The following is a 16578-nucleotide window of genomic DNA, read 5'->3' as shown; positions in this document are numbered from 1 at the left end:
TGTTGGGAATGTAAGGAACATCTTTTAATGAACTGATTTGTTATTAAGGCAGGATAGTGTCCTSTGTATTGTAGCTGATGTGTAGTATGCTAGAAGCCTCTTATGACTGAGGGGCATTCTTTGAAACAACTTTAAAAATAATCCTTTGGAGGAGTAAACTTTCAACAGATCTTGAATAAATTACCTATTTTTACTTTGTAACAGCCACAGTTTGTGCACTGTTGTGTATGTGTAACATAATTTCCTGATAGTATTTGTGCAAAGAGTGAACTTCTCATTTCTGTGTTATGTATTTGCTTTGTATAGCACCATATGGTATCCGAGAAGCTACTCGCAGGACAGGTTCGCAAAAGGAAACAGTTAAGTCAGCTGAAAGAAGGTAGGAAACCTGTCTGACAGATCATGTAAATGTCTTAATGGAATGGAAGCCAGTCACAGTTTTAGAATCTTTATTATTTCTTTGTTAGCTATCAGCAGATAAAATAATAATTACAAAAGTAAACCTCTTTCTGTTCTGTTTRCAAAACTACCATGTCACTTCCAGAAATCTTGTTTTTTTTTTTTTTCCCTCTCTGTTAATCATTTGCATGTGTTGAGCTATCAAGTCCTATATCTCACTTCTGTGAACCACTTTTTCCTTGCATTTGATATCCTTAGAAAGTTCTCTTCAGTTCTGCAAGTAGTAGAAGGCAATCTAAAGTGGAATACCTCTGCTTTACCTTAACCTTCTCTCTTGGTTTTCCACTGCTCTTTTCTCTCCACAGATAACACATGGCTTTTCCACTGCATGGCCTTCTCTGTCTTTTACTCCAAATTGCCCTTGAGAAAGATGCTGTGCAAAATAACTTTTTCTAACATGTCTGATTCAGTGACTTTCCCAGGTGCTAAAGGTGATAGTTTAAGGCGTTAATAGAGGAATTTGGAAAGTCTTATTCTTCTTAGTAGAAGTTGTGTATATGGATTGTCATAGGTAGATTTGCAGATCTCAAATAGTGGGGTTTTTTATTATTAAAAAAATGCAGATATTACCTGCACTTTTGTATTTACACTTGTAATKTTTTTTTGCTTAGCACAGAAAATCACATCTTCATCTCATCTAGCTATCATCTAAGTGACATCTTTTTTGACCTGTTGAAGTTTGCAGCAGAATATCTGGTGATGGGAGGAAGATTAGTTTACTGGCTGCCAATATACAGGCCTGAGTATGTATTCTTGATTTCTGGTATGTAGTATGTCAAAATGAATTTTACATTCTAACCATGATTTCTTCTGGGGTGTAATACAGCTGTAACTTCCATACTACTAGCACTGAAGAGTCATGCTCAGACTTCTATGTTAAAACTTCATATAGAGAAAAGCAGGTTTTGAAATAATGATTTCAAATGGAGATAACTCCTGCCTATTTCAGACAAGAAAAGCCTTCATGTGTCCTTGTAAACACATGTCCAGTAGGTTGAGGTTTAAGCTTTGAAAATTAGACTTAGTACAGGTATATTTCTAAGATAGTAACAGAAAAGTACCTACTAATATGTGTTTCTATTAGAATAGTTGATAGAATTTCAAGATTAGATTCTCTAAGAACACATTCTTGGCTCTTTGGGGCTTGATACCACTAACTTAACTTTCTTCTGAGAAATCAAAGTCAAGTGACTAAGAAATGGCATATGAGAGGCAGGAAGTGTAGGAAAGCAGCTCAATTAAAGGGAAGAGAGGCCAGAAGAGCCTGAGTAGTGATGTCTGCTCAGGAGTGCAGGGATTAGGACTGTGATGAAGGATGAGGAGATGTAAATGTGCTCAGACAAGTGGCAAGTATTGKGATGGAGAGTGTCTGAAGAAGTCAGAGAAGGTCTTAAGAGGAGAGACATCTMTTCACATACCTTAGTTCTGCAACTCTTACTTAAGGGATCTTTTTGTTTTTTGAAACTCTTACATTAAGGTGGGGAGTTGATGTATAGTAGCTGTTTCTAAATAACCCCCAGAGGTAGATGGGTTTTGAAGAAAACTTCAACATTGTCATATATTTCTGTGCATAGTCAGACACTGTTATATAACTGGTTATTGACCCAGGTTTCGCCATGTGACAGTCCTGCATATAATAACACATGCTGTGTTGAAAATTTGGGAATCAAAAAGCAGCAGATTGTTGCATCACATCCGTGCCTGGTCTTCAGTAACAGAAGAGTGCACTTCTGTAGCTTGAATGTTTTTTTTCTTTTTTTGCTTGACGAAAATAGTATTTTAGACTTTTTTTTTTTTTGTTAAACTGTTTGTGGACCAAAAAATACCATTGATTGTAATATAATTCATTGTTCAGAATGCCTATTTGTACATGTTTAACTCTTYATAGACCTTGTGTGCTTGTGATTTCTATTTCAGTAAATCTTTTTGGAATTTGGAATTTATTCTGTTTGTTAATATATCAGAATGGTTTTCAATCTATTTTAATCTATTCATTGTATGTTGATAAGAGTGTATTTTCTCAGTACAGCAACTCACAGTGTATAATTTAGATGACTGTGAACTACACATTCTGGCTCTACTTTAGTTGATGTTCCTGGGAAATAAACCCTCAAACTCTAGTTTGGTGGTCTCTTAAAGAGTAAATTTGTACATTCTGCTATGAATTGACTTTATGCAGTGAAGGTTGAAATGCTGAAGTCACCATGTAAGCACAGAATATTAGTAAAATAACTTTATTTTCAGCTGCAGTAAGGAACATGGGAACAAATATTAAAACAAATATATGAGGAAAAGATRCTATTTTGGTTAGTAATACATTGAGCTATTGAGTGTCCCCTGGCAACACCTGCCATCAGGTTAATTTGTTATTTATGATCCTTGTGTATTATTTTCAATTTAAAACAAATCTGTTAAAATAGATTTGTGTTAAAACTACTGCTATTTATTATATTTCTCATTTGATAACATTCTGAGTTTCACCTGAAAGTGTGTAGTAATGACTTTGTAAGTTAATGCTAACAGACAAGGCTTTTTAACAAAGTGATAATGATCTTTTACTCTAAAAGACAGAAACTCACTCCAAAGTTTACTCTTTCAGTCTGATCTTGAAATCGTTGTGGAGTCTGAATTCTTTTAACTTCTTTGCTGTTAGGCTTTCTTATGATTATGAAGAAAAACTTTTAAGATGTTGTGGCAGAAAGATGAATCTTGTAAAAATGAGAGGTAATTTGGCAGTACTAAATGCCTTGCAAGTCTTATGTARTAGAAGAAAACAGCTGAGAATTCATTTGTTTCTCCTCCGTCAAAAACGTGTTCGGACTTTTTTCTGCTTCCCTAGCAGAAGTGGCTTAATTTCAGGCACAGAAAGTGGCTGAAAGTTTGGTGATGTGGAAGCTTTGAAATGATGTGAAGAGACAATATAGTGTTTTTTCTTCTTATCTACTAGTCTGTATTTTGTATCATCTTACTTGCATAACAGCTCACTATTACCTTTAAGCTAAGAAATGTAAAGATTTCGCTTAGCACCTAGCTGGATGCTTAGACTGTTAAACCTTCAAAACTGGTATTTTTAAGTCATAATTTTATGACAGAGTTTGTCTAGAATGGCATAATATGTTGCCGCTGTTGTTGTTTTTACTAGAAATACTGTACAAACAACTGAGTGTCTGGTATCTGTCTTTAAAATACCAGCAGTTGTGTGAAACTTATTTCCGCCAAATCYTGGGTTATCCTGGCTATCAAATTAGAGTCTTCCTTACAGTCCTCCTTCCCAGCCTATTACTGTTAATGAATTCCAAAAGTATGGCCTAGAGTTTACATCACTTCCCTGTGTTGTCAGACTAAGCCTAGGCCTTTGGGATTTGTTTTTTGCAATGTGTGCTTTGTTTGTTCTCGGGGTTGGTTTCTTCAGTCCATCTCTGGTTTGCATGTCTAAATAGTTTTGTGGAGCTGACATATTGTAGATTTGCCTACTTGTCAGGAGCAAGCGTATGCATGTATATAGGGAAAACTATTTTCAATTGTGTTATATTAGATTCTTCTTTCTATCTGAAGTAGTAGTTTACTTTGTAAAGTTCATTCATAAAATCTACTTCTATATATGATATATACAGAATTCCTTCTTTGTATCTTTTACACACCTAATGGTAGGTGTGAACATTCAGTTCTACTTTTTAGTAACTGAATTTTTTGACCTCCAAGCATGRGGAGATCATGAGAGTAATCATTTTATATGAAATTATAATCACTGACAATATCATATATTATTTATTTTCTGTAGTTTTCTGTATTTTTTTGTTATAAATGCTATTCATAAGCTTATTACAAAAACTAAGCCTGAGCAGCCAGTCTATATTGGAATATATAGGAAGGATGTCTGATCTCATATTTATCTTATTAGCTTCGTCAATACTTCTCTCTCCCTGTTCTCACGCATAGCTCTTAAATCCAAAATTCTACTTTCAGCATCTGGAGAAGTAGAAAGAGGATATATAATCCAGAGTAAGCTGTATCTGGGGAAATCCTTATCCTTATAACACGGGAGGTGTTTAAAACATTATGACTGCTATATCAGCAGTCATTTAATTGCTAGCCGGTGTTGCTATGGTTTGTGGTGCAGTAGCAGTGCACACAAATTGTACCAGTGTTGCTACAATTGCTATCTTTTCCTTTGTGATTTCTTTGTCAGTTGAAGAAAAAAAAATCTAATGTGATACATTTGTAACACCAGCTTCTGAACTCCAGGAATGTCACTGTCTATTGGAAGCTGTTTCAATATGTTTTGGAATTCAAGCAAATTGCTACTCCCTTCAGGGAGTAGGAGTTAAGTCTCCTATTGCCACACCTTTATATATGTTAACTGTGGAATCCTTTTTTTTAAAACCATAGCTCCTGACTGGTTAAGTTGTTACTCCTGATTGACTGAGATATTTTCTACTTGAAAAGATACAGGCACATATACATTAAAAACATATAAATACAGTAGAAAATGAAAGTAGGAACCCTTACTGTTTACAGTGAGATTTTTTTTTTATTCTATGTGTTTTTTGTCACAAGATGATTAGAATACCTAATGGAAAAACTTTGACCACAAATACCTAAGTATCTGGTAACTTAGATTCCAAAAGGTGTAGCAACTTCCTAGGTAAGATATTTTTTAAAGAATCTGTATAAATTTTGTATTTCTAGTGCAAGTGTCCAATTCATAAGCTTACAACTTTCTGAATGTTTATTTCTTCCAGATACACAGAAGAGATCATTCCCCAGCACCCATGTCTGAAACTTATTAGTAACTGTGAGCAGATGCTTTCCAGCCACACATCAAGGCGCCTGATAACCATGGAAAAGGTGAAAGAATTTAAGGTAAGCTTAAATTCTGATTATATTGTGTAAAATGGTAGTTACTACATTCATGAAAGGTTTGTCTGCTATTCAGCATTTGATCTTCATTTCTATTGCTCTTGAATTTTTTATGATGAGAGTTAGAGCTTTTGTAAAGTTGCCACAYGTTTCTTAAAATTGTGTAGTGATTGAAGAGAGTGTTCTGGTTTTAGTCTTTCCTTTTTCTTGTCAGCTTTTGGTAAACTTTGTTCTGAACAAGCTGTGTAAGTGTGAAAGGGTCTTTGAAGTTTTGCTTGCTGTGGAAATTGCATATGCTTTTCTTGGAAAAAAGGACAGTGTGAATCAGATCCACAAAGATGCTTAGATGCCTAAATTCCCACTCATTCCAAAGTATAAATTAGGTGCCCAAGTAAGTACTAAATGCCTTTGTGGATCTGGTGGTATAGGTACACCGTATTCAATTCTGTGACTTCATTTTTACAATGGTACTTTTTTGATCTTTAAATCAATAGAGAGGTAAGAGGAATGTGGTTTTTGGAAAAAAAAATATTGCACCTGTGACATAAGTACGACAAAGCAAAGCAGTTGTTTTAGTTTTTTAACACTGTAAAAAAAACACTGAGACATGAGACTATTGCCTTCAAGTCTCCTTCCCATTATTTCTGCTTTTTCTTCTCACCTGTTTATATTAAGAGATACAAAACCAAGATGAAGCAAATGCTAAATGAAAATGCATACAAAAGGTGAGCAGATGGTTTTCCTTGTCAGATGGAAGAACTATTTTAAATGACAGGAGACAGAGTCAGACTGCTGTGTCTGCATGGTGCTTGCACTAATAACACAGCAGGACTTCAGTACTACACTCACAATAATGAAGGCTGAACTTCTCAAGCAACACCTGAATTTTTGTAAAACACCTTTTTTGGAATTCAGAGCCAAGCTGCCAATTTTGTCAGGAGTAAACCGAGAAGGTGAATTATGAAATGCTTCGACATGCGTGTCCCAGGGTGTTCATGGGGACTTTCTGTTGGATTCTTTGTGTGCTAGCAGGTGTGTGATTAGCAGAGCTGTAGGATAAGGTGTTCTAATTTTAAAAGTATATGAATTCTTCTATAAACAAGCTTCCATCATTTGTTACTTTTGTTTTATTCATTGCTTATTTTTCAATACATGCTTTGACAGGTTCATATCTGGAAATGGTTAGATTTGACCATATGATGCCAGTGGTTGGGCTTACTGCTTAGGTAAAACTGTGCAGATGCTTCTGCTCAGGACACTAGAAATCTTTTAGAAAACTTAGATTCCAAAAGCCCATGTGCTTTTTCTAGTGATGCCATACTTGTGCAGATAACAAGATACATATTGATTCCATAGCTAGTGCCTGTTTGTTTTAATCATGTTGTTTGACATCTTACTGTCTTAATATTTCCCCTCCCCAGTGTCTCTTAACTGATGTAATTCATACTGTCTTCACTCTTCAGGACATGTTTCTTGACATACTAAGATAGGAAAAAGCCTATGAAGTAGATATTTCTGTTTTACCAATTAGCTCCAACTAGTGAATTTTACCATACTTCTATAGGCTTTCCTCCCGTCCCCCAATATGAAAGGATGGCTCTTTTTTCATATACAGTTATTATTTTTCCAGGCAGTTTCTGTTTGCCTTACTGAGCAGTTTCGTAACAGGAACTCAGGTATCCCTTGTAGTTCAGCTTAGTGTAGTTCAGCTTCACAGGTGACTGGAAGGTTTTACAAGCTATGTAGGGTCATTATGCCATCCTTCAGTATCCTCAGTGTTTGCCACCCATAATGAATTGTGAATTTCACAGTAGATTCCACTCCATTGTTAACACTCTAAACTCTTAACTGAAGAGGAATTTCATCAGGCAAACATGAAATCAATGGTACAATTTTATTGTGCTTCCAATGTACAGAAGAGCAAAGTGAAAATAAGGCTAGTTGAAGTGTAACCTATCAAAATCAGTCATAAGCATGAAGATCATATATGTTGGATTAGAAACATCACAGAAGTATACAACTTATGTCTTTTAAGTGTCCAGTTTGTTTTATTTACAATGAAGTTGTGCCAACTGAAAAAGACTTCTTACTGAATGCAATGTTGAATAGATTTTTTCAGCACGTGCACAGTGTAAGCAGAAGAGTTGTGGATGTGTGTGGGGGGGTTGCCCTTTTTTTGCCTTTTTTTTGCCTTTTTTAAGAAAGCATTTAAGGCTTACTCTGGACAAGCATAATGATCCTTAGTAGGTCTCCAATCTTAAAATACTGTGATGATAGTAGTAATGATRAATGAATGAAGGCAGTTGTAGAGGGCAGTTAACAGTAACTGGCTAGCTACTTCTAGTTATCTAAAGCTCAAAAGGTAGAAGAACTAAAGAAGTGAAGAACAGAATCACAGAATGAAGGAGGAACAAAATAGATGTGATATGAGGTGAGGGCTTACTAACCTGATGTATTTTTTTKTCCTGTAGATTTTAGTTTCTGTTCTTCTGGTGTTAAATAGTTATGGATTTCCCCAGTATCCATAAGTCTGAAAGAGAACTCTCTAACATAAATGTTATTAGAGCAGGTAGGTCTGTTAGTCTAGCCTCATTCAACTATAGAGAGAGTTTTTGAAGCACTAAAAATGGAAATTCAGCTCTCCAAAGACTGTGGGTATCCATGTTTAAGAACTGAAATGTGTTGGTAATGGAAGAATATGAGTAGCTGTTGGCTCAGCAGATTTGTATTGTAAGGTCTGTGGTGTTGTCTTRTAGAAGTCCAGCCTTTTGCTTTCAATTGGAGACAGTTTGAACCAATTCTTCTGGACTGAACCAAGTGAAAATACACTTTTCATTGTGCCAGGTTATTTTTCAAGAGCCTTTAAAAATCTACTTATATAAGACTGAGAAGTCTCAATCTGTTCCATCTCTATCTATTTTTGTTATTTAAATGTCAGATTAGTAAGTAGTTAGTCTCTAAGAAAGTTGGAATATAACAACTTATACTATTGCTAACAAGTAACCCAGAAGGTTACTGGGAAGCTATATCTGGTGATCAGTGACCTATTTTCAGAAGGGATGCACTTACTAACCATCTCTATGGTAGTGTTCTCTCTTTTTATAATGATGTGTCTAGCTTTTTGTTTTCTGAGCCGTGTTCGTTTCCCTGTAATGTCTTTCTGGATATTGCAGAAATGCTAGCACTTTGGTATTCATTTCACTCCTCTACTAACATTTCTTATAGAGGTGTATCATACCTAGTTGGCTGTCTAATTCTGAAGTTTCTAGTGAGGACTTCTTAAAAATTTTGGAGGAGATGTTTTTAATTGACAAGGATTGAGAAAGACACCTAGAAAAATTGTATGGCAAGATAAAATGGAAAACTTGACTGAAGGGCAGATGACTATCCAGGAAAGGGCTCTGGCACATTGAGATTAAAAATCCACAGAGCTGAAAGGGTCTAACATTTCCACATCACACAGTCACACTAAGAATCTTTATTGGTGTTGAATTTTTCCTGACAAACTTAGCTATATCTGTTTCTGGATGCGATCCTTCTGTCCTTAATTTGGAAATTACATGAAGTTGTTTATCGCTGTATAGTGTTAGTACAAGTGGTTTCTGTAGCTACTGTCTAGCACCAGATGTACAGTGGTAGAAAGCTGTGATAAGGCAAGGAAGATTTTTAAACAAAAGCTGAATGTGAGTAATTAACCTAAGGCTGCAGTGAGGTCAATAGATTCATAAAAGCTTTTGAATTACACTTAATATGTGCAAAGATTTAAATTAAAAAAAAGTTCACTTTTGTTATTTGTAAACTCCCTCCTGTTTCTTCCACTTCTTTTATTAATTATTGGAAATGTGTGACACCTTTTTTAGTGTTGTCTTTAGAAAAARACATATAAATTGAAAATTTAAATTAGCTGAAAGCAGTTTGGTGGCATCCATTTTTGAGAAGAGTTGGTTTTGGATTGTCACAGGAGTTGGTGACTGTTGTTTGTGATTAGACTGCTGTTTTGAGAACTCAAGTAATTCAAAGTTAAAACGAAGAATGACTAGTGGGTAAAGAACATCTTCAGTTCTGACCTTTACAAATAAAGGAAGAACTCTTTGTTTTCTGGTAGTGCTGGTAGAGTAGAGAAACACCTGCCAAGTGAGCTGATTATTACTGATCAATCTTGACACCTGGCCAAAGGAAATGCCTTCTTGGGAAGTTTCACTGTTTTATGCAGAAAAGCCAGTTACAAACTTTGTCCTGAAAACTGACATTGTACAGTTGTTCCAAAAGAAATCAAGTGACATAGGCTTCCTTACCCTTTCTGTTCTTCCTTACATAAAGCTGTATAGCACAAGCAGTGCTCCCTCTTCGTTGTCCAGTGAGTCATGTTAAGTGGAGGAAAGGGACTATCTCCCTTGAAGTATTGCAGTTCAGTTCTGTTCTCCAAGTTTACCCTAAAAAAAAAAAAAAAGCAAGAAACAAAAGCTAGAGAAAAGAAAAACATGTATGTTGAATGCACTGGACAGTTAATGGGCTTAAGTGAGGACTGACACTGATATGATCTTTAATTGAAATAATCTCTGACTTGTTCCTACTTAGTCATTTTTGTGTCCTGCTCACCCTCTTACTGCAAAACATTCCTACCAGTTCTTTAGAATGCATATTCTACTAGTTTATGCTGCTCAAAATAGAATTAAACTGAGGATATTTGATGGGCTTCCTTATTAAAATGAACTGTTGCCTAATTTACGAGAAAATTCTAATCCAATTAGTCAGAATAGTTTCATGAATAAGAACTTTTGACTCATTCTTGTCTCCATAGAGTTAAATTCAGCCAGTTACTGGTGTTCAGACTGTACCCGTTCAGTTCTCTCTGTAGGTACAAAATAACTAGAATGGATAGCTTAGATTATAATTTGTTCAGAATTCATTAGACTCTGAAATTCAAAAATTACTTTTATGTTCATCAGTTCTTGTATTCCCCATAAAACTATTTTGATTACTAAATGTCAGCACTGAGTGGCATTTCCAAATAATTCAGAATTTCTTGTTTTCGTTTCCATTTTTAAGAAGCAGTCCCCAATCTGTATCTTTTGTTTAGGACCATTACCTTTTTTATTGGACAGTCATATGCCTGTAGATGGGAGAGATAGGAAATGGAAGCTCTTAAGCTGGAATTACGATGTGGGCCAGGAGCTCAGTTTGTAAACTCTCACAAGAGATTGCTGCCTGAATGCAGATGCCATCTGGTTTAGCAAGCACCACTTCGGATGAAATACAGATTTATAAAACGTATTCTGCTGGTGTGTGATGCACCAAGCCTGTTTCCATACGATGAATGCAGATGCTCCTCTTACAGCTGTGTTTTAACTTAAAGTTTATTCTCTTACATATTGCATCCTCTCTGCCCTAACCAGCTTGAGGGTGGAGTGGGGAGGATTTTCTTCCTTCTTCCCTTCGCCCTGCATCAGCATTTTCTTACTTAAATAGTATACAGATGTGTGACCTCTGAGGTTTTGGGATTTAATTTTTATGTTAAAATACTGTTAATTCATATGTCATTATCCTCCAGGGTCAAATATCCCCTCCATTTCTCAAGACATGTAAACTACATAGGATTATCATTAAAACACTTCCTACTCAATCTACCAAATGAGACATCTAGAAATAYATGTTTAGGTTGAAGAGGAGTTATTGACATATAATTCAGGGGAAGGGCAAGTGCTCCTTTCCTCTGAGTGATTCTGTATAGTGGAGAACTAATGGGTACAGGCTGGCTATGAGAAGAGAATGTCTTCTRTGTCTAAGTCCTCCTTGTTCTCTGTCTCCCAGTAGAATTTTTTCCCATGGATGTTTTAAAAGCCTGTTGATTATGAGATTGAGAAAGATATTAGAGTTGGCTGTATTTCACAGGTGATCAAAACACAACAGATAATACTTCATTTCTAATAGGGTTAATTAGGTCATTTTCTCCTACTACTTTCCAACTTCTCAGTATTTACAAAGAATGAGATTTCCTCATGGTGATATGCATATTTTACACATTAGATTTCCACATGGAATTTTAACAATTAGCTAGTTACCAGTACATTTTACCAGTACATTTTAACATTTAGCTAGTTACCAGTTACGTCACTGGTATCTACTAGGGTAATAGATGAAAACTACTTCCATAGGAATATCTCACTGTGCCCAGAAGAGGGCACTTGTACATGCACACAAACATCTTGCTGTGTTACCAGTCTTTGTTTCGCTCTTTCCGCATGTGCCTTAGGATATGTTCCAAAGCAGAATTGGTGTTGATCTAGCTAGGTGAAAGCCCAGAAGGGCTACAAAATAGCTGAAGGGAGAGATGTTCACCAGAGTTCAGTTCACCTTTGTATTTACTAGTTTGTAATGTATTTACAGACTTAATTTACTTCCAGGTTATTGCTACTTGTGCTAAAGCATTCTAGAGCAACCTCATTTTCAAGTATGAATGTCTAAYTCTGAATTATAAACTTAAGTAATGAACCAATCTGTTATGTTGTTGCGTTACTTAAAGTAAAAACTTGCAGTAAGCCATGAGTATGTATCGAGAAGAAATGCATTTCAGCAAACAGTTCTAGTGTATGTTTTATTTCTCCTTTGCACTTTGATTTTTCTTATGAGACTGTTTATATCAATTCTGTTTTGTTAGTGAGTGTGATAAACAGACATCAACCATAAGTGCTAAACTGTTTTTAACATCACCATCAGTTTTCTTTAGCACTGCAATTTAAGTTTGATGTATCATTTATCTTAGAATATGGATAACAATAGTTGACAAGTATCTCAATATTTAATTGTATATATGACAAACTAAATCTGCTTTGCACAAACCTCTGAGTAACTAGATTTTCCAGGTGGTATTTTTTCCAGAAACTAGTCTTCAGATTTTCCATTACAAAAAACTGTGTGGCATAGTACCTATGCTCCCATTCATACATGGAAGGGTTGAATTCTGGTGACAGTAGCTGAGATGTTTCCAGTGATTCAGCATAGTTCAAGTTTCAAATGTCTGATATTGACAACTTGCACAGAATAGAATAATGGGAATTTGAATGCTTTTTAAAAAAGCACCTTGTCTGCTTGCGGATTGTATTTGTCAATGTTACATGCCCTATTATCCATTGCATATGAGTTCTTATTTGTACTATTCTCATTTAATACTAGAGTTTGCAATAGGATGTCTGTGTTCTTCTTAATCCTAATGAAAACCTTATCATTATATTTTTGGAATTCTTTAATTAATCTGATATCTTAATTTTTGCAATTCAATGGCAAATGCTTACTTTTGCTTGCAGTTGTTTGAAAAAGTTTTGAGGACAAACAATGGCAGCACACACTGAACATACTACTGTAAATTCTAACATTTGCCTTTTGATACCATGCAGAATCAAGATCAGAATTCTTACTTGTTGGATGGTCAATATATGCCGTACAAGGGACACAATTATTTTCGTGAGAAATATTTCAGTGGTGTGACAAAGAGGATTGCCAAGGAAGAAAAGGACCACCAGAAGTAAAATATAATATAAGCAGATTAAAAAATGAGGAAAGAATGAAGATCACGTTTCTTTGTAAGGACATCTGGATGTGAACATTCATTTGGATGCTTCAGAAAATAAATACTGCTTTTGATTTTAAAACAAGATGAAACCCACAACACAGGTTGAGAGCAGTTTTTTTAATTAGCTTTGTTTATAGCAGATTTTATTGTATAAGTTTTTTGAGCCTTATTTAATTTATATTTGTACTTTCAAGTACTAATGATGATTGACTAAAACCATTATTATTGTTCTTTCACCATTAACATTTACAAAAAGTAGTAGTATCATTTGGCTTCTTAAACTGTGAACATCTGGCCATTTTAGAAACACGTGGTGGTGATCAAGGATTGCTTATTAAGAAGATCATTTTCATTTGTTTTGTTTTTTTGTAAATGGTATACAATAAAAACAGCTAAGCTTGTTGTGAGGTTATTTTTTTAATTGTTGCATGCAATAACTGTTCATATGAATTCCAGTTGCTTGGGCTGAGGCCAAAAGTGCTTAAAACAAACAAAAAACATAAAGAAATAAACGCATACACAAAAAAGCCTCTGTGACCTGACAAACTCTGGAGAGCCTATTAAACCCTATGAAGCCTGTCCACATCTGAAGCTCATCTGTACCTTGGATTTGCTCTTGCATTCCTAAACCTTGACTCTTGGTCAAGCCAACTGTCTGCAATTTTTGGTTCAGAAACTGATAGTTAAAGCAGTAACAACAACAGCAAAAAATCAGTAATGGTTACCTAATGGTATTAAGCCTAATCAAATCTCTGAAATTGAAGCTGTATTTGCTAAAGGGAAAACTTTGCTGAATCCACACCATGTCCATCATGAAAATACCTTATTTGAAAACCACTAAGCCCATTAATTCAGGATGTTAATGGCTTTTCTCATTTTGGTGGTCAGATATGGTCAAATATACTTCAGCAGGGCGGTGGTGAAATTTTCTTCAGCAAGATAAACTCTTACTTCCTAATTTGCTGAAGGTTATTGACTGAGGTCGTATTACAATCTTTGTAGATCATAATCTTTGAAGAGTCTCTCGAAAATAATATCTAGGTAAGCACAAGTCATTATGTATATCTGATGTAGTTCGTTAACTGAATTCAGTTTTCTGTGTGTTTTGGTCCTCAGCTGCAGTGAGAGAGCTCACATACTCAATGACAACTTTGACCTTCTGGATCTAATCTGTGGTGTCTTAGGAAGTTTGAAATAGTGATTTATTTTCTCTGGTTCCATTATAAATCACTTTGTTTTGAGACTTTTAATGTCAGACATATAGTATTTGTTCTGGGCTAAACTTGGAGCAACATCAAAGCTCAGAAAATTTTTCAAAAGCGGAATTTGAATTGATCACTTTCAAATATTACATCAAAAAAATACTGCTTCTGCAAAATTGTCTTCATGTAACTTATGACTTCAATTTTAGCATTACAATTTGGCATTCTGCTTTTAATACTTTACAAATTAAAATTACTTTCTGTTCTTCCTGGGCAAGGAATTTTTGTAGTTGAATTTATTATGCATTTCTAACTTCATTTTCGTAGAAGTTACCCTGCATCTTATATACCCATTTAGCTCATGTCTATGTAAGGTACTGACAAATCTGTCTCTGTTCAAAAAGAGTGATTTAGTTTATTTCTGCTCTGCCTGGTGTAATTTTTAGTCCATTCAGCAGTGGCGTGTAGCCTCTGTTAGCAGTTTATATGCAACTGCTCTATAGTTACTGAAGAATAMCGTTTTGAACAGAAAGTATAAGCTTATTTGGGATACTACATCCACACTCACTAATCAAAAATAATACAGAACTGAAATCAGATGTTCAAACTATACTGATCCCCAACATTAAGACTATCATTTGGAAATATTTCTGATTGGTACATTTTTCTTCATTTAACACGTGTGCTCCAGACTATTGTATGCACAGATTTGCAAAGCAGAGAGGTGTAACTGTGGAGTTGTGATAAAGTCTAGCAAAGGATTGTAGAATTTGTGCAAGTTTTGTGTCTTTTGTATGCAGGCAAATTAGCATTTCCTCAGGATTTGGCCATTGATGGCAGCGGTTGCTGGCACTTTCRTTCAATCTGGTTCCATTCAGTCTCTTTTCTCAAAGTTCCGGTTTCCTGTCCCTGGCAGGGAGGATCAGTTCATGAGCCCACACTGCACTCCCTCTGTTGTCATTCTCTCCTTTGGGGTGGTTTGTGCCATTTTCCAGTTTTGAAAAATAAATGTTATTTTTGGAGAGCTTTATTGTACTGCAGCAAATTGGATAGAGGGAGGAGCTGAAAATGGATGCAAAGTCATATGGGCAGAGGCTGTCTCGCTCTAGTGAGTAATTTGTTGAGTGGATAAAGGGGAAGAGTTCCCTATACCTGACAGGAGTGTTTCTGGCTGCCAAGCCTCCCAGCCTGTATCTACAAGGAGAGGAATTTGAAAAATGGAAGAAATAGACTTTCTCTGTATTACTTGTGTGCCTTGCCTACCCTTCTCTAATAACGTTTTTCTTTTAACTTTTGGACAACTTGAACAAGGTTGACAGAAGGTCAAGGATTGACAAGGTCTCACAGACAACCAGGATCTACAATTTTTTTTCCAAAGCAGCAGAAGTGTTGAGGAGAAAGGTCTAGTTCCTTTCAAGAAAAAGGCCGTAATATGAGTTCAGCTCTCACTGAGCATCAGAGAGCCCATGTGAAAAAAAGACCTTGAGGCAAAAATGCTAACAATTTTTGTTGCTGCTGCTACAACCACTGCTGGTCTTGCATCTTTTGGATCTTTACTTTGAAACAACAAGACTCAAATAAAAAACTAACGAAAAATTTTTTAGAAGAAATGTAAAGGTCCAAGTGAGCTTTCTACTTCAATCTATGATATGAATTCACAAAAACTGAAATTGAGTAGCTTCTCCTCCACACATTTAATGCTGGGAGGTTTGAAAATCTCAAGGAGTGTGTAGGCCATGCCACATCTCCAGCTTGAGATATCAGTATGTGTTATTGGAAGAACATCTAACTCTAGGTCTTTCCTAATAAAACAAGTTCATTGTTTCCATAGCTCCCTTCCTTCCTCTCTAGTTGTTCACTGAGGCTGGAAAATTGAGGAGGAACTCCTTAATTTTTTGGCCTTTCTTCTCTCTTTCCGTTGTTCCTAAACTACAGTATTTATCTTAGAATTATGACATACAGGAGGGCCATTAGTATGCATAGAAGTAGCAGTTGGCAAAAAGTTATCACATTTTTGTGAATTCTCAGTCAAGATTTACCTGTCAAAGTACTGAAAATTGCTGCTTAGAAGCTAAAAGTACAGACTTTATCTCAGGCAGTTCTGGTATTACAGGATTGTTAAAAGGAGGAAATACCTTAATAATTCCGAATCTTTCTTTTTGTTGCTGTTTTTTGACATCTCTTCATTAATAGTTATTTCCACCATCTCCAGAACACCTCCACAGCCTCTGGCCACCAGCAAGAGAAGAGTCACAGAGAAGGTGCCCTTGTGAATTTGCACTGTCCTCTAACCACAGGTTTTCCAGAGACAAAAACTCTCTCCTGCRTGAGAGAGCAAGACTGGAGCATGCAATGCTTGCTGCCTTCCCTGTGAGATGATGAGCTGCTCTGGAGTTAGCTTTCAGGAGACTAAAATCTCCAAAAAGCAAAGGTTGTTCTCTGCTTGCTGATTTCCCTTTACAGCCATGTTTCTCTTTGCTTATTCTT

The 16578-nt window shown here is 35.7% G+C and overlaps 1 protein-coding gene across 1 annotated transcript in view; it reads left to right on the top strand.

Moving 5' to 3' along the window:
- TRMT11 (tRNA methyltransferase 11) overlaps positions 1 to 13310 on the top strand; it is a 32154-nt gene extending 18844 nt beyond the window's left edge. The window contains exons 11-14 of the mRNA XM_085314430.1: positions 307 to 379; positions 1071 to 1202; positions 5202 to 5322; positions 12714 to 13310. Coding sequence (XP_085170556.1) covers positions 307 to 379; positions 1071 to 1202; positions 5202 to 5322; positions 12714 to 12845 — 458 coding nt within the window. The 3' untranslated portion in view covers positions 12846 to 13310. The remainder of the gene's footprint in view (positions 1 to 306; positions 380 to 1070; positions 1203 to 5201; positions 5323 to 12713) is intronic.
- The last annotated feature ends 3268 nt before the right edge of the window (positions 13311 to 16578 follow it).

Source organism: Rhea americana, unplaced genomic scaffold (genome assembly GCF_003343005.1).
Source record: "Rhea americana isolate MKP2758 unplaced genomic scaffold, rheAme1 scaffold_110, whole genome shotgun sequence".
Classification (NCBI taxonomy): Eukaryota; Metazoa; Chordata; class Aves; order Rheiformes; family Rheidae; genus Rhea; species Rhea americana.
This window is presented reverse-complemented; position numbering and strand designations above follow the sequence as displayed.